The 22,423-nt window shown below is 40.4% G+C and overlaps 1 protein-coding gene across 1 annotated transcript in view; it reads right to left on the bottom strand.

The window, feature by feature from the left end:
• Positions 1-22,423, bottom strand: part of sele (selectin E) — a 52,498-nt gene that overhangs the window by 11,775 nt on the left and 18,300 nt on the right. Inside the window, exons 13-16 of the mRNA XM_061887790.1 lie at positions 14,917-15,306; positions 14,747-14,851; positions 6,281-6,340; positions 2,534-2,593 (exon numbers count right to left, since the gene is read on the bottom strand). Coding sequence (XP_061743774.1) covers positions 2,534-2,593; positions 6,281-6,340; positions 14,747-14,851; positions 14,917-15,306 — 615 coding nt within the window. The remainder of the gene's footprint in view (positions 1-2,533; positions 2,594-6,280; positions 6,341-14,746; positions 14,852-14,916; positions 15,307-22,423) is intronic.

The following is a 22,423-nucleotide window of genomic DNA, read 5'->3' as shown; positions in this document are numbered from 1 at the left end:
TCTCTGGGACGGGGGACGGGGGGTATTAGGATGACAGGGGGTGCAAAACATTAACAGTGCAATACGTTTTCATAACATGGTCACTACTGCCTACTTTGTCTTGTTATATTCTTATTTTACTGTTATATTGTTATTCCCATTGTTTTTATTCTTTTTGTAATATTTCTCTATTTTGTTTCCTTTTAAACCCCCATTATTTACTTTTTTCTTTAAATTGATCTCAACTCTGTACACTGCTGCTGGAATTTTAATTTTCCTGAAGGAACTCTCCTGAAGGAATCAATAAAGTACTATCTATCTATCTATCTACAGTTCGTCGCTACATCTGTAAGTGGAAGTTAAAACTCTACTATGCAAAGCCAAAGCGATTTATCAACAACACCCAGAAACGCCGCCGGCTTTGCTGGGCCCGATCTAATCTAAAATGGACTGATGCAAAGTGGAAAAGTGTTCTTTGGTCTGAAGGGTCCACATTTGAAATTGTTTTTATAAAATGTGGACGTTGTGTCCTCCGGAACAAAGAGGAAAAGAACCATCCGGATTGTTATAGGCGCAAAGTTCAAAAACCAGCATCTGTGATGGTATGGGTGTGTATTAGCGCCCAAGGCATGGGTAACTTACGCATCTGTGAAGGTACATACAGGTTTTAGAGTAACATGTGTTGCCATCCAAGCAACATTATCATGGACGCCCCTGCTTATCTCAGCAAGACAACACCAAGTCACGTGTTACAACAGCGTGGCTTCATAGTAAAAGAGTGAGGGTACTAGACTGGCCTGCCTGTAGTCCAGACCTGTCTCCCATTGAAAATATGTGGCATAAAAAGCCTAAAATACTACAACGGAGACCCTGGACTGTTGAACAACTTAAGCTGTACATCAAGTAAGAATGGGAAATAATTCCACTTAAAACGTTTAAAAAATTGGTCTCCTCAGTTCCCAAATGTTTACTGAGTGTTAAAATGAAAGGCCATGTAACACAGTGGTAAAAATGCCCCCGTGGCAACTTTTTTGCAATGAGGTGCCGCCATTAAATTTGAAGTTATTGATTATTTGCGGGGGAAAAAAAAAAAAAAATCAAGTCTCTCAGGGCTTAAATTAAATATCTTGTCTTTGTAGTCTATTCAACTGAATATAAGTTGAAAAGGATTTGCAAATCATTGTATTCTGTTTTTATTTACGATTTACACAATGTCCCAACTTCCCTGGTTTTAGGTTTTTGTACATGAATCATCCGCTGTTGCCATTTCTTCTACAAAGTAGTCTATAGTTTGAATTTGTATCTGGAAGCACCAAAAACTACAACTTGGCTGATGGGGAGAAGCGGCACGTAAATAAGACAGCGCATTTTAAAGAGACAGTCAGAAAGCAGTTGGAAAACATTATCTATGCAACATTATTTTTTTTTTTTAAACACCTTCACAAAGGTTTGTAGACTACAAGACAGTGTTTTAAATGTGAAAAAAAAAAAATCACAATATGACCTCGTTACTAATTTACTCTACATGCTTTTAGGATGGCAGAACCACTTCTCCAAAGTGGGCTGGCTCAGGGTGGAGGACAGAGTAAAACAACTTGCACTGAGCCTAGTCTATAAAATCCGCTACACCTCCTTGATACCGAAGTACATGTCAAATTACTTCCTTAACGTAAATGACCGCCATAACCACAACACCAGGGGGAGCTCCACAAACCACGTTAAACCCAGATTTCGATCTAACAAAGGTCTTAACTCATTCTCTTTCTATGCCACATCAATGTGGAATGCACTCCCAACAGGTATAAAAGTAAGTGCATCTCTATATTCCTTCAAAACCGCTCTAAAACAACACCTCCAGGCAACTTCAACACTTTACTAATACCCTCCTCCATTCACATCCCATCTCCCCGGATTATAAACAACTCAAATGTACTTCTAATGTATATACTTGTTCTTATGCTAAGTGAACTCACTATGTTCTCTGCTGGCTGTACATATCCTACTAAATAAGACCTACACTGTTTCAATGTCCACATTTCTCTGTTGATGCAATTGTTGATGACTGAAGTTCTGATATCAACCAAAGCTCCTCATCCCACCCCCCGGATTGTAAATAATGTAAATAATTCAATGTACATACTATGATGATTAACTTGTGTGATGACTGTATTATGTTGATAGTATATATTTGTACCATGAATTGATTAACGTGGACCCCGACTTAAACAAGTTGAAAAACTTATTGGGGTGTTACCATTTAGTGGTCAATTGTACGGAATATGTACTGTACTGTGCAATCTACTAATAAAAGTATCAATCAATCAAAACAGATTATTTAAATTTCTACTAATTTAATTGGAGAAAATAAAAATATAATTATAATACTAAAAAAAACTCATGCAAATTGTCAATATCTTGATATTATTTTACTTTGTAGCATTGACCATATTTCTATGTTGATGTTGACAGGACACACACACACACACACACACACACACACACACACACACACACACACACACACGTCTGAATCAGCACTGAGTGTGATACTCACAGTGAGAGGTTGAAGGAAAAGAAGTCCCAGCCAACACGATATCATCAGGAGTCTGTTCAGCTGAAATAAGATCACATGATGATGTGTTTCATTCTGACTCTTGAACAAACATTTTGTCAAAAAAAACCCAAAAAAATTTAGGACACCCTATGACAGGGGTGTCCAAACTTTATCCACCAAGGGCTGTATACTGAAAAGTGAAAGCCGATTTTGTACAAAACCCATAACCAGTGAAGATGGCACATTGTGTAATTCGTGATTTGCAAATCCTTTTCAACTTATTTTCAATTGAATGGACTGCAAAGAGAATATATTTAATGTTGGAACTGAGAAAGTTGATTTTTTTTTTTTTTGTGCAAATAATCATTAATTTAGTATTTAATGGCAGCAACACATTGCAAAAAAAGTTGGCACAGGGGCATTTTTACCACTGGGTTACATGGCCTTTCCTTTTAACAACACTCAGTAAACGTTTGGGAACTGAAGAGACCAATTTTTGAAGCTTTTCAGGTGGAATTCTTTCCCATTCTTGCTTGATGTACAGCTTAAGTTGTTCAACAGTCTCCATTGTGGTATTGTGGGCTTTATATGCGCCACACATTTTCAATGGGAGACAGGTCTGGACTACAGGCAGGCCAGTCCAGTACCTGCACTCTTTTACTATTAGGCTACGCTGTTTTAACACATGGCTTGGCATTGTCTTGCTGAAATAAGCAGGGGCGTCCAAGATAACGTTGCTTGGACGACAACATATGTTGCTCCAAAACCTGTATGTACCTTTCAGCATTAATGGTGCCTTCACAGATGTGTAAGTTACCCATGCCTTGGGCACTAATACACCCCCATACCATCACAGATGCTGAAACAATCCGGATGGTTCTTTTCCTCTTTGTTCCGGAGGACACAACGTCAACAGTTTCCAAAAACAATTTCAAATGTGGACTCGTCGGACCACAGAATACTTTTCCACTTTGCATCAGTCCATCTTAGATGAGCTCAGCCGGCAGCGTTTCTGGATGTTGTTGATAAATGGCTTTGGCTTTGCATAATAGAGTTTTAACTTGCAGCTATGAACTGTAGTTACTGACAGTGGTTTTCTGAAGTGTTCCTGAGCCCATGTGGTGATATCCTTTACACACTTAGTGATGCAGTACTGCCTTAGGGATCGAAGGTACATAATATCATTGCGTAGGTGCAGTGATTCCTTCAGATTCTCTGAAACAGTACCCATTGTGGTATTGTAGGCTTTATATGCGCCACACATTTTTAATGGGAGACAGGTCTGGACTACAGGCAGGCCAGTCTAGTACCTGCACTCTTTTACTATTAGGCTACGCTGTTTTAACACATGGCTTGGCATTGTCTTGCTGAAATAAGCAGGGGCGTCCAAGATAACGTTGCTTGGACGACAACATATGTTGCTCCAAAACCTGTATATACCTTTCAGCATTAATGGTGCCTTCACAGATGTGTAAGATACCCATGCCTTGGGCACTAATACACCCCCATACCATCACAGATGCTGAAACAATCCGGATGGTTCTTTTCCTCTTTGTTCCGGGGGATACAACGTCCACAGTTTCCAAAATCAATTTCAAATGTGGACTCGTCGGACCACAGAATACTTTTCCACTTTGCATCAGTCCATCTAAGATGAGCTCAGGCCCAGCGAAGCCGGCAGCGTTTCTGGATGTTGTTGATAAATGGCTTTGGCTTTGCATAATAGAGTTTTAACTTGCAGCTATGAACTGTAGTTACTGACAGTGGTTTTCTGAAGTGTTCCTGAGCCCATGTGGTGATATCCTTTACACACTTAGTGATGCAGTACTGCCTTAGGGATCGAAGGTACATAATATTGCGTAGGTGCAGTGATTCCTTCAGATTTTCTGAACCTTTTGATGGTATTACAGACCGTAGATGGTGAAATCCCTTAAATTCCTTGCAATAGCTGGTTGAGAAATGTTCTTAAACTGTTGGACAATTAGCTCACACATTTGTTCACAAAGTGGTGAATTACTGAGCATTTCATGGAAGATGCATTTATACCCAATCATGGCACCCACCTTATCCCAATTAGCCCGTTCACCTGTGGGATGTTCCAAATAAGTGTTTCTCAACTTTCTCAGTCTTTTTGCCACTTGTGCTAGGTTTTTTGAAACATGTTGCAGGCAACAATTTCCAAAATAACTAATACTCGCGAATAAATAAAGTTTTCCAGTTCGAACGTTAAGCATCTCGTCTTTGCAGACCATTCAATTGAATATAGGTCGAAAAGGATTTGCAAATCATCGTGTTCTGTTTTATTTACCATTTACACAACATGCCAACTTCACTGGTTTTGGTTTCGTACTTTGTAGCATTGACTATATTTCTATGTTGATGTTGACCGGACACACAAAAGTCTCAATCAGCACCAGAGGTGGGTAGAGTAGCCAGAAATTGTACTCAAGTAAGAGTACAGTGACTTTAGAGATTTATTACTCAAGTAAAAGTAAGGAGTAGTCACCCAAATATTTACTTGAGTAAAAGTAAAAAGTATGTTGTGAAAAAACTACTCAAGCACTGAGTAACTGATGAGTAACCTGATTACGGCAACAAATAATGCACAAAAACATAAAAATAGCAATGAGCAAATTCAGAGCCAGGTATATCTCTTAAGCAACTAAAACAATATTATACATTAAATAATAGTACATTAAAATAAAATTTAAAAAATGGCACATTGAGCCACAATAACTTAACAGCACCATAGCCTCAGTAGCTATATATATATATATATATATACATACATACATTTATATATACAGTATATAATTTATATTTATTTATTTTGCCGTTTTTGTTCACATGTTGAAGGTGTTTTAATGAATATACATGCATGTTTAACATAAAAATTCCTATCTCATGAAAACAAGAATATAAGTTGGTGTATTACCTGATTCTGATGACTTGCATTGATTGGAATCAGACGTTCACGTTTTCAAATGGAGGAGAAAAAAAGTTCCTCTTTTCTGTCTAATACCACATGAAAGTCGTTGGTTTTTGGCATCTTATTTGTCCAGCTTCCATATTCGTTTTTATACACTTTACAAGAAATACATTGGCGGCAAACTCCGTAGCTTGCTAGCTTGTTTGCGCTGGCTTTCGGAGACTCTTATTTTGTTAACGCAGGCACGATGGTGCGGCGCTTTTATTGTGAAGACAGGAACTGTGCGATCAGTCTTTAGGCTTTTGACGGGAAGTACGGTTGAAATAAAAAGTGTCTTTTTTCCTTTACACTTTTGATTGATTGATTGAAACTTTTATTAGTAGGTTGCACAGTACAGTACATAATCCGTACAATTGACCACTAAATGGTAACACCCCAATAAGTTTTTCAACTTGTTTTAAGTCGGGTCATGTGACCGCCTGGCTCTGTTTGATTGGTCCAACGTCACCAGTGACTGCATGTGATTGGTCAAACGCAGGCATGCGTAGATTCTACTTTGAAGCTCTGTCATTAACCAAAACAAACATTAATAGATCGATAAAAAAAAGGTAGCGAGTAGTGAGCTGAATGTAGATAAATGGAACGGAGTAAAAGTAACGTTTCTTCTCTATAAATATACTCAAGTAAAAGTAAAAGTATGTTGCATAAAAACTACTCGTAGAAGTACAATTTATCCCAAAAGTTACTCAAGTAAATGTAACGGAGTAAATGTAGCGCGTTACTACCCACCTCTGATCAGCACTGAATGTGATACTTACAGTGAGAGGTTGAAGGAAAAGAGGTCTCAGCCAACATGGTATCATTAGGAGTCTGTTCAGCTGGAATGACATCACATGATAATGTGCTTCATTCTGACTGCTTCTTTTCAACAAACATCTTGTCAAAAAACAACAACAAAAAACATTTACAACACCCTATGACAATGGTATCCAAACTTTATCCACCAAGGGCTGAAGACATAAAAGTGAAACCCATTTTTGTAAAAGTGACAACGCTAATTTTTAACTTAGATACAGGTAAACCCTTGTTTACCTGTATCTCATCTTTTTTTGTAAGGGGCGCTGGAAGACGCAGACCCGTCAGCGATCCTGTTCTGTCTCCCTTTAATGTTTGTCTGATCTTGAATGGGATTGTGCTGAAAATTGTGATTTTCCTGAAGGAAATCTCCTGACAGAATAAGTGAAGTGAAGTGAATTATATTTATATAGCGCTTTTCTCAAGTGACTCAAAGCGCTTTACATAGTGAAACCCAATATCTGAGTTACATTTAAACCAGTGTGGGTGGCACTGGGAGCAGGTGGGTAAAGTGTCTTGCCCAAGGACACAACGGCAGTAACTAGGATGGCACAAGCGGGAATCGAACCTGCAACCCTCAAGTTGCTAGCACGGCCACTCTACCAACCGAGCTATGCCACCCCATAAATAAAGTACTATCTAATCTAATCTAATTATCATTATCTGTTAGTATACACATTTCAGCTTAATGCCCTTTCTTCTTACATATTTACTGTTTTTGTTTTTTTGAATTTTCCATCCATCCATCCATTTTCTACCGCTTATTCCCTTTTGGGGTCGCGGGGGGGCGCTGGCGCCTATCTCAGCTACAATCGGGCGGAAGGCGGTGAACACCCTGGACAAGTCACCACCTCATCGCAGGGCCAACACAGATAGACAGACAACATTCACACTCACATTCACACACTAGGGCCAATTTAGTGTTGCCAATCAACCTATCCCCAGGTGCATGTCTTTGGAAGTGGGAGGAAGCCGGAGTACCCGGAGGGAACCCACGCATTCACGGGGAGAACATGCAAACTCCACACAGAAAGATCCCGAGACTGGATTTGAACCCAGGACTGCAGGATCTTCGTATTGTGAGGCAGACGCACTAACCCCTCTTCCACCGTGAAGCCCCTTTTTTAAATTTTATGCCAACAATATTCTGCGAGCCAACAAAACTCCAACTGGGAGCCGCAAATGATACCCAAATTTGTGGTATCATCCAAAACTAAGGTAAAGTAAAGTTAAAGTTAAAGTACCACTGATAGTCTCACCCAACAGAAGAGTAAGTGATTATTACGTTTTAACAGAAGTGTAGCTAGAACATGTTAAAAGGGAAAGTAAGGAGAAATAAACAGTAAATGAACAAGTAGATTAATAATACATTTTCTACCACTTCCAACCATCCATCCATTTTCTACCACTTTTCCATAATAATGTTGACAAATATAATAGAATGGAAAATAACACACGTTAGCAGACTGATTTAGAGCCTTTGTGACTGTCATAACGAGGACTATGGTGTGGTTTGTTTTCCCGGAATGCAAAGGAACTGGACCGGTCTTGGCGTGAAGGTAAAGACATGTTTCGTCTATTACAATGAAAAAGACCCAGGACACGTTGGGAAGACTATGTCTCCCGGCTGGCCTGGGAACGCCTCGGGATCCCCCGGGAAGAGCTAGACGAAGTGGCTGGGGAGAGGGAAGTCTGGGTTTCCCTGCTTAGGCTGTTGCCCCCGCGACCCGGCCTCGGATAAGCGGAAGAATATGGATAGACAATGAAAAAGTGCAAACAAAAGGCACGCACAAGGCGGAGAACAAACTTGATTAGGAAAACAGAAACTAGAACAAAAGCAGAACTATGGGTATAGAAACGAAAGACACTAACCGTGGCATTAATAAACAAAAACTTACTTGCGGTGACGTGAGCAGAGCAGCATGAACTATGGCATGAAACAGACTGGTCGTAAACAGGGTGATGACGCCAGAACGACCAACTGAAAAACCAGGTTTAAATAATAATGACATATGAAACAGGTGCGTGAGTCCAAGACGTGAGACAGGTGAAACTAATGGGTTGTGTGATAACAAAATGACTTATACTTGTTTAAATAGATGATGTTCTTTGAACTGGGTACCAAAAGTTGTTTATTGGGCTCAGGAATGTGACACTTAGCAAGAGATCTCTTATCTGATCAAGCTTTGTCTCCTGTGTCTTTGATGTGACATGTGGACTTTAGTTGACCTGGGTATATGTGTCATCTATTCTTGACCCCCCCTTTGGCTAAATTGGTCCCCTTACCTGAGTGCCCCCCCACTCCCCCCTCTCCTCTGGGTGAAACGACACCCTCTCCCCTTCACAGGACCTTGGGCATTCATTCCACTGGGGTACTGTATGTTAATGAGCATGGAGGGTGGGACTTCTGAGAATGTATAATTGTCATTACATATTCTAAAAGAGTGAGAACTAGGGTTGGGAGATATCGCACATTTGGGTATCGATACCGATACTGGCCAGTATCGCCGATATCGGAAGTGTCGTCATCCGATGGGGGGCGGGGGGGGACTTAGGGGTATCGATACTTTTGAAAAACAAATTTGTACTTTTGCCTTTATTAAATGATTATGATAATAATACAACACAGGACAAATATTTAAGTCAAAAAATAAAATATTTATTACAAAAGTAATATCAATAGCTATAAAGTAATGCAAATAAGGTGCAAACAACTACTGAACCTGGCTTGTCGCCTCAAAACACACAAACACTTAAGGTAAATAACAAAACTCTAGTTATTGAACAAAGTTGTAAACATGAACACAAAACAAAAGAACTGAGAAATTCAATTAAAAAAGTAATAATATCAACTACAATAAAGTAAGTAGTGCAAATAAGGTGAAAACAAATACTGAACTTGGCTAGTCGCCTCAAAACACACAAGAACTTAAGTAAAAAAGAAAACACTAGTTATTAAACAGTTGTAAAAATGAACAAAACAAAATAACTGAAAAATTCTTATAGTTATTTTAGTGCAATAAAATACTTTACAGTTTACAACCAAGACATTAAGTCGCACTGGAAACGCACGCGTGTGTGTGTGCGCGTGTCCGAGTGAAGCTCGGAGCGAATTATACTGATGTGTGTGCGCGAACGCACCAAGCGTCATGTTAATTGTATTTATTTTATTTTATTTTGGGTTGAAGATTAATTTTTAAAGTGTTTTTCAAATCTCGTTCGCGACCCATCACTAGGGAGGAGGGTGGAGTGGTGAGGAGCGCTGCGCTCACATTTTTTATTTTTATTTTTTTAAATCAGAGTGATTCGCTTAATTTGGTGAAGTATCGATACCATCACGCCAGTATCGATACGATACCGATACTCACCAAGTATCGATACGCCCAGCCCTAGTGAGAACAAGCTGGAACGAATGGATGTTCTGGTTTGGTCTCGCTTTGCAAAGCTTCTTATTATTTGTTTGTTACTTTAATAAATCATTTTAAAAGCTATTTGTCACTTAAGGATCGTCTTTAAGAAATTTCCACGACAGTCGCTATGGTGACAAAACAAGGGGGTGAAAAAACAGAAACTAATGGAGTCTCGAAGTAACAAAAAATAACTAAATAAAACATGACCACAAGACATGACAGTGGCTTACTTACTGGGGCGGCATAGCTCGGTTGGTAGAGTGGCCGTGCCAGCAACTTGAGGGTTGCAGGTTCGATTCTCGCTTCTGCCATCCTAGTTACTGCCGTTGTGTCCTTGGGCAAGACACTTTACCCACCTGCTCCCAGTGCCACCCACACTGGTTTAAATGTAACTTAGATATTGGGTTTCACTATGTAAAGCGCTTTGAGTCACTTGAGAAAAGCGCTATATAAATATAATTCACTTACTTACTAATAAAAGACAAGTTGTCTTGTATGTTCACTATTTTATTTAAGGACAAACTTGCAATAAGAAACATATGTTTAATGTACCCTAAGATTTTTTTTTGCTCAAATAAAGCCAATAATGAAATGTTTTGTGGTCCCCTTTATTTAGAAAAATACCGAAAAGTACCAAAATACATTTTTGTACCGGTACCAAAATATTGGTATCGGAACACTAGTAAAGTGAAGTATTTTTATTTAGACAGTACCATGTTTGGAAAGTATGATAATATACTGTAATATTTCTTGCTGCTCCTCGATCTTAGCGCTGCTTTCGATACCGTCGATCATAATATTTTATTAGAACGTATCAAAACACGAATTGATATGTCAGACTTAGCCCTGTCTTGGTTTAACTCTTATCTTACTGATAGGATGCAGTGCGTCTCCCATAATGTGACCTCGGACTATGTTAAGGTAACGTGTGGAGTTCCCCAGGGTTCGGTCCTTGGCCCTGCACTCTACAGCATCTACATGCTGCCGCTAGGTGACATCATACGCATATACGGTGTTAGCTTTCACTGTTATGCTGATGACACCCAACTCTACATGCCCCTAAAGCTGACCAACACGCCGGATTGTAGTCAGCTGGAGGCGTGTCTTAATGAAATTAAACAATGGATGTCCGCTAACTTTTTGCAACTCAACGCCAAAAAAACGGAAATGCTGATTATCGGTCCTGCTAGACACCGACCTCTATTTAATAATACAACTCTAACATTTGACAACCAAACAATTAAACAAGGTGACACGGTAAAGAATCTGGGTATTATCTTCGACCCAACTCTCTCCTTTGAGTCACACATTAAAAGCGTTACTAAAACGGCCTTCTTTCATCTCCGTAAAATCGCTAAAATTCGCTCCATTCTGTCCACTAAAGACGCTGAGATCATTATCCATGCGTTTGTTACGTCTCGTCTCGATTACTCTAACGTATTATTTTCGGGTCTCCCCATGTCTAGCATTAAAAGATTACAGTTGGTACAAAATGCGGCTGCTAGACTTTTGACAAGAAAGTTTGATCACATTACGCCTGTACTGGCTCACCTGCACTGGCTTCCTGTGCACTTAAGATGTGACTTTAAGGTTTTACTACTTACGTATAAAATACTACACGGTCTAGCTCCAGCCTATCTTGCCGATTGTATTGTACCATATGTCCCGGCAAGAAATCTGCCTTCAAAGGACTCCGGCTTATTAGTGATTCCCAAAGCCCAAAAAAAGTCTGCGGGCTATAGAGCGTTTTCCGTTCGGGCTCCAGTACTCTGGATTGCCCTCCCGGTAACAGTTCGAGATGCTACCTCAGTAGAAGCATTTAAGTCTCACCTTAAAACTTATTTGTATACTCTAGCCTTTAAATAGACTCCCTTTTTAGACCAGTTGATCTGCCGTTTCTTTTCTTTTTCTCCTATGTTCCACTCTCCCTTGTGGAGGGAGTCCGGTCCGATCCGGTGGCCATGTACTGCTCGCCTGTGTATCGGCTGGGGACATCTCTGCGCTGCTGATCCGCCTCCGCTTGGGATGGTTTCCTGCTGGCTCCGCTATGAACGGGACTCGCGCTGCTGTGTTGGATCCGCTTTGGACTGGACTCTTGCAACTGTGTTGGATCCATTGTGGATTGAACTTTCACAGTATCATGTTAGACCCGCTCGACATCCATTGCTTTCCTCCTCTCCAAGGTTCTCATAGTCCTCATTGTCACCGACGTCCCACTGGGTGTGAGTTTTCCTTGCCCTTATGTGGGCCTACCGAGGATGTCGTAGTGGTTTGTGCAGCCCTTTGAGACACTAGTGATTTAGGGCTATATAAGTAAACATTGATTGATTGATTGATGCTATTAAATTAAATTAAAGTACCAATGATTGTCACACACACACGAGATGTGGCGAAATTATCTGCATTTGACCCATCACCCTTGATCACCCCATGGGAGGTGAGGAGAGCAATGAGCAGCAGCGGTGGCCCCGCCCGGGAATCATTTTTGGTGATTCAACCCCCAATTCCAAGCCTTGATGCTGAGTGCCAAACAGGGAGATAACGGGTTCCCATTTTTATAGTCTTTGGTGTGACTCGACTGGGGCTTGAACTCACAACCTACCGATCTAAAGATTAAAAGGCAAGCAATTTCAAGCACTACATATACATTTTCTGTTAAAAAGGACATTAATAAAATTATATTTAGTGAGAAAATGTTAGGTCAGGGGTGTCCAAACTTTTTCCACTTAGGGCCGCAGACTGAAAAATCAAAGCAAGCGGGGGCCATTTTGAAATTTTTTTTAATTTTAAGAACCAATTCAATTTATGTATAACCAATATACATTTAGGCCTCCACTCAAACTTGATCCCTGGGACCCCAAAGGGTTTTGGTCAAAAAAAATATTTAGCATTATTTTGTTTTATTATTATTCAAGTTTTAAATCTCCAGATCAACATTAGGTCCATCTGTCAATATAATGATTTCAAAGATTTAAGTTGTATGCTCTTTTTGTCAAAGAAAACCCTGTTTTTTGATGGAAAAAACAAAACAAAATATGCAATATTATCACCCAATATATTTTTTAAGTGGAATATTTGAGATTATATAATAATTGGAACCTTAAAAAAGTCAATAACTACTAACACCATTGATTTTAATTTGTTATTATTTTTTGAGCAATGACACTTAAAAACAAATCACACTAAATTTTTTGGCGATCCAACTCATTAAAGTGTTAAAAAAATAAATTATACATTTTTTCACTGTTTACTTTTCGTGACTTCGTGACTTATATTTATATAGCGCTTTTCTCTAGTGACTCAAAGCGCTTTACATAGTGAAACCCAATATCTAAGTTACATTTAAACCAGTGTGGGTGGCACTGGGAGCAGGTGGGTAAAGTGTCTTGCCCAAGGACACAACGGCAGTGACTAGGATGGCGGAAGCGGGAATCGAACCTGCAACCCTCAAGTTGCTGGCACGGCCACTCTACCAACCGAGCTATGCCACTTTTAACACAAACATCTCGAGATCAACTTCAGATCTATCCGTCAATTATAAGTTTTATTGTTTATGTTTTTTGTTTGTTCATTTTAGGCCCTCCTTTAAAAAAAACAAAAACAGCTCAGTTTTTTATATAACAAACACAAAATATGCAACATTTTCCCCCCCAAAAATATCTCAAAGTGGAAAATTTAACGTGACGTAATTGGAACCTTGAATAGGTCAATAATTTATAATGACATTGATTTTGATTCATTATTATTTTCTAAAGAAAGAAACCGCCTGCATGGCAGCTTTGTGTTATTAGAGTAAACATTGCAACATTTTCTTGTTACATTTCACCCGTTTGCTCCATTATATCACTTTTTACCTTTTGAAATTTTTTCAATCTTATTTTTAAAATGAACAGAATCGGTCACCGATTCTGTTCATAACTTTTATGGACAGAATTTCTAGGCGCAGTCAAGGCGTTGAGGGGATCCGGTTTGGTGGCCACGGGATTAGGTCTCTGCTTTTTGCAGATGATGTAGTCCTGATGGCTTCATCTGACCGGGAGCTTCAGCTCTCACTGGATCGGTTCGCAGCCGAGTGTGAAGCGACCGGAATGAGAATCAGCACCTCCAAGTCCGAGTCCATGGTTCTCGCCCGGAAAAGGGTGGAGTGCCATCTCCGGGTTGGGGAGGAGACCCTGCCCCAAGTGGAGGAGTTCAAGTACCTAGGAGTCTTGTTCACGAGTGGGGGAAGAGTGGATCGTGAGATCGACAGGCGGATCGGTGCGGCGTCTTCAGTAATGCGGACGTTGTATCGATCCGTTGTGGTGAAAAAGGAGCTGAGCCGGAAGGCAAAGCTCTCAAAATACCGGTCGATCTACGTTCCCATCCTCACCTATGGTCATGAGCTTTGGGTCATGACCGAAAGGATAAGATCACGGGTACAAGCGGCCGAAATGAGTTTCCAGGTCTCTCCCTTAGAGATAGGGTGAGAAGCTCTGCCATCCGGGAGGAACTCAAAGTAAAGCCGCTGCTCCTCCACATCGAGAGGAGCCAGATGAGGTGGTTCGGGCATCTGGTCAGGATGCCACCCGAACGCCTCCCTAGGGAGGTGTTTAGGGCACGTCCAGCTGGTAGGAGGCCACGGGGAAGACCCAGGACACGTTGGGAAGACTATGTCTCCCGGCTGGCCTGGGAACGCCTCGGGATCCCCCGGGAGGAGCTGGACGTAGTGGCTGAGGAGAGGGAAGTCTGGGCTTCCCTGCTTAGGCTGCTGCCCCCGCGACCCGACCTCGGATAAGCGGAAGATGATGGATGGATGGAAGGATGGATTTTTAAAATGTGCCGTGGGGGCCGTTAAAAAATGACCTGCGGGCCGCAATTGGCCACCCGGCCGCACTTTGGACACCCTTGTTTTAAGTACTTTATTGACATGTCATTTTCTGGTGTTCACGGGCCAGATAAAATGAAGCCGCGGGCCAGATCTGGCCCCTGGGCCTTGAGTTTGATACCGGTGTCCTAAATGTAAACTGAGTACCTCCTTACCTGTGTGACTTGTGTTTCCCTGCAGGCCAGCGTCACTCAAACAGGTGAAATTGTTGGCGACTTCCCGACATCGCCCTGGTCCACATATTGTGTCATTGCACTGAGCTGTCAGGACAAAGAAAGAGGAACATCAAGAGAGGTTCTTCCCCCGCCCGCCCCACGGACACCACCTTGGTAGCACACGGCGTATTTCTTCTGCCGGCACTTCTCGTCGTTCCACTTCCCTCGGTTGTCTCCGTTGTTGACGTAGATCTCCACGCAGACCGTCACGCTGCGGTTGTTGTTGGGCTCGTTCTCCGCCCACGACTCCTCGCTCATCCAGGTGCTGTTGTTCCCCACCCAGGTCCAGTCCTCCCGCGTCCTGGTCAGTCCCAGCCAGTAATACGGGCTGGAGGTCTTGTTTGGCAAGACGGAGACCAGCTTGTCGTTCTCGTCCTGGTTCTGGATGACCACCATGTCCGTGTAGGTCTTCCTGCACCACTGCCGGGCCTGGGTCCAGTTCATGGTGGTGCTGGAGTGGTGATACATCCACCCTGAGCAGGTCCCAGCTAAAGAAGTCCCTGATAGATATTCAGACGACGACAGTTAGTCAGCATTCGCTTCCCAAAAACAGCATACAGTCCTGATCTTTGACTCGCCCTTTGTACAGAAGGTCCTCAAAAACAACACAACACTCGTCATTTAGAAGAGATTTGGCAAGCTTTTTTGCACCACCACCACCACAAAAACAGCAGAGGAATCCTGTTTTGAGGTAGCGCCACAAAAACAGCAGAGCACTCATGTCCAATAAAACATCTTTGAAACACATTTTTTGCAGTGGAGCCTTGAAAATAGCAGATTACTTCTGTTGTGTTATTTTTCTGTCTTTAACTACAGTAACTTTTTAGCAGTATACAGTATTTCCTTGAATTGCCTTCCGGGGCGCTAATTAATTTAAAACCTCTTCTCACTCCGGCACTTACCAAAGGCATGTGGTAAAAGTAAGCATGCGCTCATTAATTTAAAACCTCTTCTCACTCCGGCACTTACCAAAGGCATGTGGTAAAAGTAAGCATGCGCTCATTAATTTAAAACCTCTTCTCACTCCGGCACTTACCAAAGGCGTGCAGTAAAAATTTGAGTGTGATGTAAGGATACATCATGAAAAGCACATTTAATTAAAAAAACGCTATTATGGTCTCACCTTTACTCATTTAGTCCATGCCAGCTCCTAAACAAAAGCATCGATAACTTGTTTATAGAAGTCTTCCTTATCTTTCTTCAGTTTTAAAAGTCCCTCTGTCTCGATGGAGATCTTCCTTTATTTTGAGACCGTCGCAATACCGTAGCTGCGTCTGTCAAATAGGAGTCATTAAATGACTCCCGCCTCCTGGTGGTAGAGGGCGCTAGTGATCCTTCTTGCGACTACTCGGCTGCAGAAGAAGTGAAATGAGTGACGGGATATGTGCTGGAGGAGGTTGTTGTACCGAAATATGTTACCCATCGTAATTTGTAACTCCAGGGGGCAATGTTCCCATGGCGTTTGTTTGATGGTTAAACGGCAAGGCCAAAGAGGAGGAGAAGAAGAACGCTTGCGTGAATGGCGTAAACTATCCTTAATGCTGCAACGTCAGTTTACAGAATTTCAGCATTCAGCCCTCTACCACCAGGAGGCGGGAGTCATCTAACGACTCATATTTGACAGACGCAGCTACGGTATTGCGACGGTCTCAAGCAGTCGTCTTGCGGGATCCCAGGACCACCAAGGAAGGACATGGCTTGAGCAGTTTGACTTTGTTTATTTCAAAACACTACCAGAGGAATTCTGTCATATACTGTAGAAGATCTTTGACAAGTATTTTTGAGGTAGCTCCACAAAAACAGCAGAGTGCTTATTTCAAATAAAGCATCTTTGAAAAACATTTTTACTGTGGTTCTCTTAAAAAAAGCAGAGGACTTCTGTTGTATTAATTCTGTCTGTAGCTTTTCTGCAGTATATTCTCAAAAACAGCAAATTACTCTTGTCGAATAAAGCTTTTTTAAAAAAACTTTTTTTTCAGTGAATCCTTCCGAACCGCAGAGAAATTTTGTTGTATTACTAATCTTTAACTAGCATTTTTACATTATATTCTCAAAAACAGCAAATGACTTGTCAATTTAAGCCTCTTTGAAACATTGTTTTCAATGAATCCTTCAAAACATATTCTTGAAATCGATGACTTACTTTCATCATAGTATGAGTCCATTGTATCAGCTGTTGATTCTCTCTCACACACAAACATTTTCCAAAATAGATAAGTGACGTTTCAGCATTACGCATATTTTACGCCATTTCCGCAAGCGTTCTTCTTCTCTTCCTCTTTGGCCTTGCCGTTTAACCATCAAACAAACGCCATGGAAACATCGCCCCCTAGAGTTACAAATTACGATGGGTAACAGATTTCGGTACAACAACCTCCTCCAGCACATATCCCGTCACTCATTTCACTTCTTCTGCAGCCGAGTAGTCGCAAGATGGATCACTAGCGCCCTCTACCACCAGGAGGCGGGAGTCATTTAATGACTCATATTTGACAGACGCAGCTACGGTATTGTGACGGTCTCAAGCCGTCGTCTTGCGGGTTCCCAGGACCACCTAGGAAGGACATGGCTTGAACCGTTTGACTTTATTTTTCAATTAAACCTCAGTCCAGGTCGCTCTTCCGCTCCTCCTCTCCGCTCGCTCGCCCTCCCTACCGCCATCTTGGGCCGGGCTCCAGCATGCCCTGCCTGTCTGACCGTCGGCTCCACAGGTATATTAATAAAACATAACTGCTTACTGTTCTTTTAGCTTGGACCTTAAATCCTACTGAATAGCTCTTAATCTTCTTCCCTTTATGCAATTTCTAATTACCGGTATTGAAATCAGCCTCCTCCATTTTGAAAATGATGCCGGTGGAAGTGTCACTCGTGACGTCACGAGTTTGACCCGGCGGTAATACTACACATGCGCTAATTATTTTGCAAAGCGAGTTTGACCCGGCAGTAATTCAAGGCAGGCGCATACTATATGCCCTGCGGCAATTCAAGGAAAGACGATATTCTCAAAAACAGTGTAGTATCCCAATCATACAGGCTCTTTGACTAGCCCTTTGTACAGAAGGTCCTCAAAAACAGCATAGAAGACTTTTGCACTACACCGGTGTTGTGCTGCTGAATCAAGTCTGTTTTTTTGAATTTGCATTTTCTGACAAGTTTGGGTTTTATCGGAACTCCTGATGAGGTTTTGAGACATCTCCTACAACTACAGCACCAGTATTGTGCTGCTGAAGCAAGTCCGTTTTTATTTTTTATTTTTGTGAAAGGGTTTATGACATTTTTGCGGAAAAAAAAGTTTTCAAAAAATACGTATTGTCTTCCATTTTCGGGTTTTGTCGGGACTCCTGCTGAGGTTTTGAGACATCTCCTATAACTGCAGCATTAGGATTGTGCTGCTGAAGAAAGTCAGTTTTATTTTTATTTTTGTGTAAGGGTCCCCCCTTACGACATTTTTGCGAAAACAAGTTTTCCAAAAATATGCATTTTCCGCCATTTTTGGGTATTATCGGAACTCCTGATGAGGTTTTGAGACATCTCCTGCATCTACAGCACCAGTATTGTGCTGTTGAATCAAGTCTGTTTTTATTTTTTATTTTTGTGAAAGGGTTTATGACATTTTTGCGAAAAAAAAGTTTTCAAAAAATACGTATTGTCTTCCATTTTCGGGTTTTGTCGGGACTCCTGTTGAGGTTTTGAGACATCTCCTATAACTACAGAACCAGGATTGTGCTGCTGAAGAGAGTCCGTTTTATTTTTATTTTTGTGTAAGGGCCCCCCCTTACGACATTTTTGCGAAAACAAGTTTTCCGAAAATATGCATTTTCTGCCATTTTTGGGTTTTATCGGAACTCCTGATGAGGTTTTGAGACATCTCCTGCGTCTACAGCACCAGTATTGTGCTGCTGAAGCAAGTCCGTTTTTATTTTTTATTTTTGTGAAAGGGTTTATGACATTTTTGCGAAAAAAAAGTTTTCCGAAAATACGTATTGTCTTCCATTTTCGGGTTTTGTCGGGACTCTTGTTGAGGTTTTGAGACATCTCCTATAACTACAGCACTAGGATTGTGCTGCTGAAGAAAGTCTGTTTTATTTTTTTTTTTTTTTGAGGGTCCCCGCTTACGACATTTTTGCGAAAACAAGTTTTCCAAAAATATGCATTTTCTGCCATTTTTGGGTTTTATCGGAACTCCTGATGAGGTTTTGAGACATCTCCTGCATCTACAGCACCAGAATTGTGTTGCTGAAGCAAGTCCATTTTTATTTTTGTGAAAGGGTTTATGACATTTTTGCGAAAAAAAAGTTTCCAAAAAATACGTATTGTCTTCCATTTTCGGGTTTTGTCGGGACTCCTGTTGAGGTTTTGAGACATCTCCTATAACTGCAGCACTAGGATTGTACTGCTGAAGAAAGTCCGTTTTATTTTTATTTTTGTGTAAGGGTCCCCCCTTACGACATTTTTGCGAAAACAAGTTTTCCAAAAATATGCATTTTCCGCCATTTTTGGGTATTATCGGAACTCCTGATGAGGTTTTGAGACATCTCCTGCATCTACAGCACCAGTATTGTGCTGCTGAAGCAAGTCCGTTTTTATTTTTGTGAAAGGGTTTATGACATTTTTGCGAAAAAAAAGTTTTCAAAACATACGTATTGTCTTCCATTTTCGGGTTTTGTCGGGACTCCTGTTGAGGTTTTGAGACATCTCCTATAACTACAGCACTAGGATTGTACTGCTGAAGAAAGTCCATTTTATTTTTATTTTTGTGTAAGGGTCCCCCCTTACGACATTTTTGCGAAAACAAGTTTTCCAAAAATATGCATTTTCCGCCATTTTTGGGTATTATCGGAACTCCTGATGAGGTTTTGAGACATCTCCTGCATCTACAGCACCAGTATTGTGCTGTTGAATCAAGTCTGTTTTTATTTTTTATTTTTGTGAAAGGGTTTATGACATTTTTGCGAAAAAAAAGTTTTCAAAAAATACGTATTGTCTTCCATTTTCGGGTTTTGTCGGGACTCCTGTTGAGGTTTTGAGACATCTCCTATAACTACAGAACCAGGATTGTGCTGCTGAAGAGAGTCCGTTTTATTTTTATTTTTGTGTAAGGGCCCCCCCTTACGACATTTTTGCGAAAACAAGTTTTCCGAAAATATGCATTTTCTGCCATTTTTGGGTTTTATCGGAACTCCTGATGAGGTTTTGAGACATCTCCTGCGTCTACAGCACCAGTATTGTGCTGCTGAAGCAAGTCCGTTTTTATTTTTTATTTTTGTGAAAGGGTTTATGACATTTTTGCGAAAAAAAAGTTTTCCGAAAATACGTATTGTCTTCCATTTTCGGGTTTTGTCGGGACTCTTGTTGAGGTTTTGAGACATCTCCTATAACTACAGCACTAGGATTGTGCTGCTGAAGAAAGTCTGTTTTATTTTTTTTTTTTTTTGAGGGTCCCCGCTTACGACATTTTTGCGAAAACAAGTTTTCCAAAAATATGCATTTTCTGCCATTTTTGGGTTTTATCGGAACTCCTGATGAGGTTTTGAGACATCTCCTGCATCTACAGCACCAGAATTGTGTTGCTGAAGCAAGTCCATTTTTATTTTTGTGAAAGGGTTTATGACATTTTTGCGAAAAAAAAGTTTCCAAAAAATACGTATTGTCTTCCATTTTCGGGTTTTGTCGGGACTCCTGTTGAGGTTTTGAGACATCTCCTATAACTGCAGCACTAGGATTGTACTGCTGAAGAAAGTCCGTTTTATTTTTATTTTTGTGTAAGGGTCCCCCCTTACGACATTTTTGCGAAAACAAGTTTTCCAAAAATATGCATTTTCCGCCATTTTTGGGTATTATCGGAACTCCTGATGAGGTTTTGAGACATCTCCTGCATCTACAGCACCAGTATTGTGCTGCTGAAGCAAGTCCGTTTTTATTTTTGTGAAAGGGTTTATGACATTTTTGCGAAAAAAAAGTTTTCAAAACATACGTATTGTCTTCCATTTTCGGGTTTTGTCGGGACTCCTGTTGAGGTTTTGAGACATCTCCTATAACTACAGCACTAGGATTGTACTGCTGAAGAAAGTCCATTTTATTTTTATTTTTGTGTAAGGGTCCCCCCTTACGACATTTTTGCGAAAACAAGTTTTCCAAAAATATGCATTTTCCGCCATTTTTGGGTATTATCGGAACTCCTGATGAGGTTTTGAGACATCTCCTGCATCTACAGCACCAGTATTGTGCTGATGAAGCAAGTCCGTTTTTATTTTTTGTTTTTGTGAAAGGGTTTATGACATTTTTGCAAAAAAAAAAGTTTTCAAAAAATACGTATTGTCTTCCATTTTCGCGTTTTGTCGGGACTCCTGTTGAGGTTTTGAGACATCTCCTACAACTACAGCACCAGTATTGTGCTGCTGAAGAAAGTCAGTTTTTATTTTTGTGAAAGGGTTTATGACATTTTTGCGAAAAAAAAAGTTTTCAAAAAATACGTATTGTCTTCCATTTTCGGGTTTTGTCGGGACTCCTGTTGAGGTTTTGAGACTTCTCCTATAACTACAGCACTAGGATTGTGCTGCTGAAGAAAGTCAGTTTTATTTTTATTTTTGTGTAAGGGTCCCCCCTTACGACATTTTTGCGAAAACAAGTTTTCCAAAAATATGCATTTTCTGCCATTTTTGGGTTTTATCGGAATTCCTGATGAGGTTTTGAGTCATCTCCTGCATCTACAGCACCAGAATTGTGTTGCTGAAGCAAGTCCATTTATTTTTATTTTTGTGTATGGAACATTTTAGCCAAAACATTTTTTCAAAAAATATGCATTTTCGGGTCCTGTCATTTACTTTAGAAGATCTTTGACAAGTATTTTTGAGGTAACTCCACAAAAACAGCAGAGCTCATGTCCAATAATGCATCTTCGAAACACATTTTTTCAGTGAATCCTTCAAAATAGATAACTTCTGTTGTATTAATAATCTTTAATTAGCTGTTTTGCAGTATATTCTCAAAAACAGCAAATGACTTGTCGAATAAAGCATCTTTGAAACACTTTCAGTGAATCCTTCAAAACAGCATAGGATTTCTGTTGATAGTCCTTTACTGGCTTTTTTGCACTATATTCTTAAAAACAGCAAGTGACTCTTGTGGAATAAAGCATTTTTGAAACATTTTTTTAGCAGGAGATTCTTAAAAACAGGGGACGTCTGTTGCAACAATAACCTAAAAACAGCACAGTGTTCCTGTCCTGGAAGATTCTTGACAAGCACTCTTAAAGTTGAGCAACAAAAACAATCTCACGCTCCTGTAGAATAGGGCATATTTAAATCACATTTTTGTAGTATGTTCTAAAAAACAGCAAAGTATTTATTTCATATAAGAGGATTTTAACAGGTATTTTTAAAGTAAAGCAACAAAATCAATCCAGCCCTCACGTAGAAGAAAGGATATTTAAAACGCATTTTTGCAGTATGTTTTCAAAAACAGCGCAATTGTCGAGGATTGGACAAGAGGACTGGCGAGCATTTTTGCACTACCATCACAACAATAGAGGAGGAATCCTGTCATATACTGTAGAAGATATTTGATATTTTTGAGGTATCTCCACAAAAAAAGCAGAACGCTCATGTCGAATGAGCA

Source organism: Nerophis ophidion, linkage group LG26, assembly GCF_033978795.1.
Source record: "Nerophis ophidion isolate RoL-2023_Sa linkage group LG26, RoL_Noph_v1.0, whole genome shotgun sequence".
NCBI classification, from domain to species: domain Eukaryota; kingdom Metazoa; phylum Chordata; class Actinopteri; order Syngnathiformes; family Syngnathidae; genus Nerophis; species Nerophis ophidion.
This window is presented reverse-complemented; position numbering and strand designations above follow the sequence as displayed.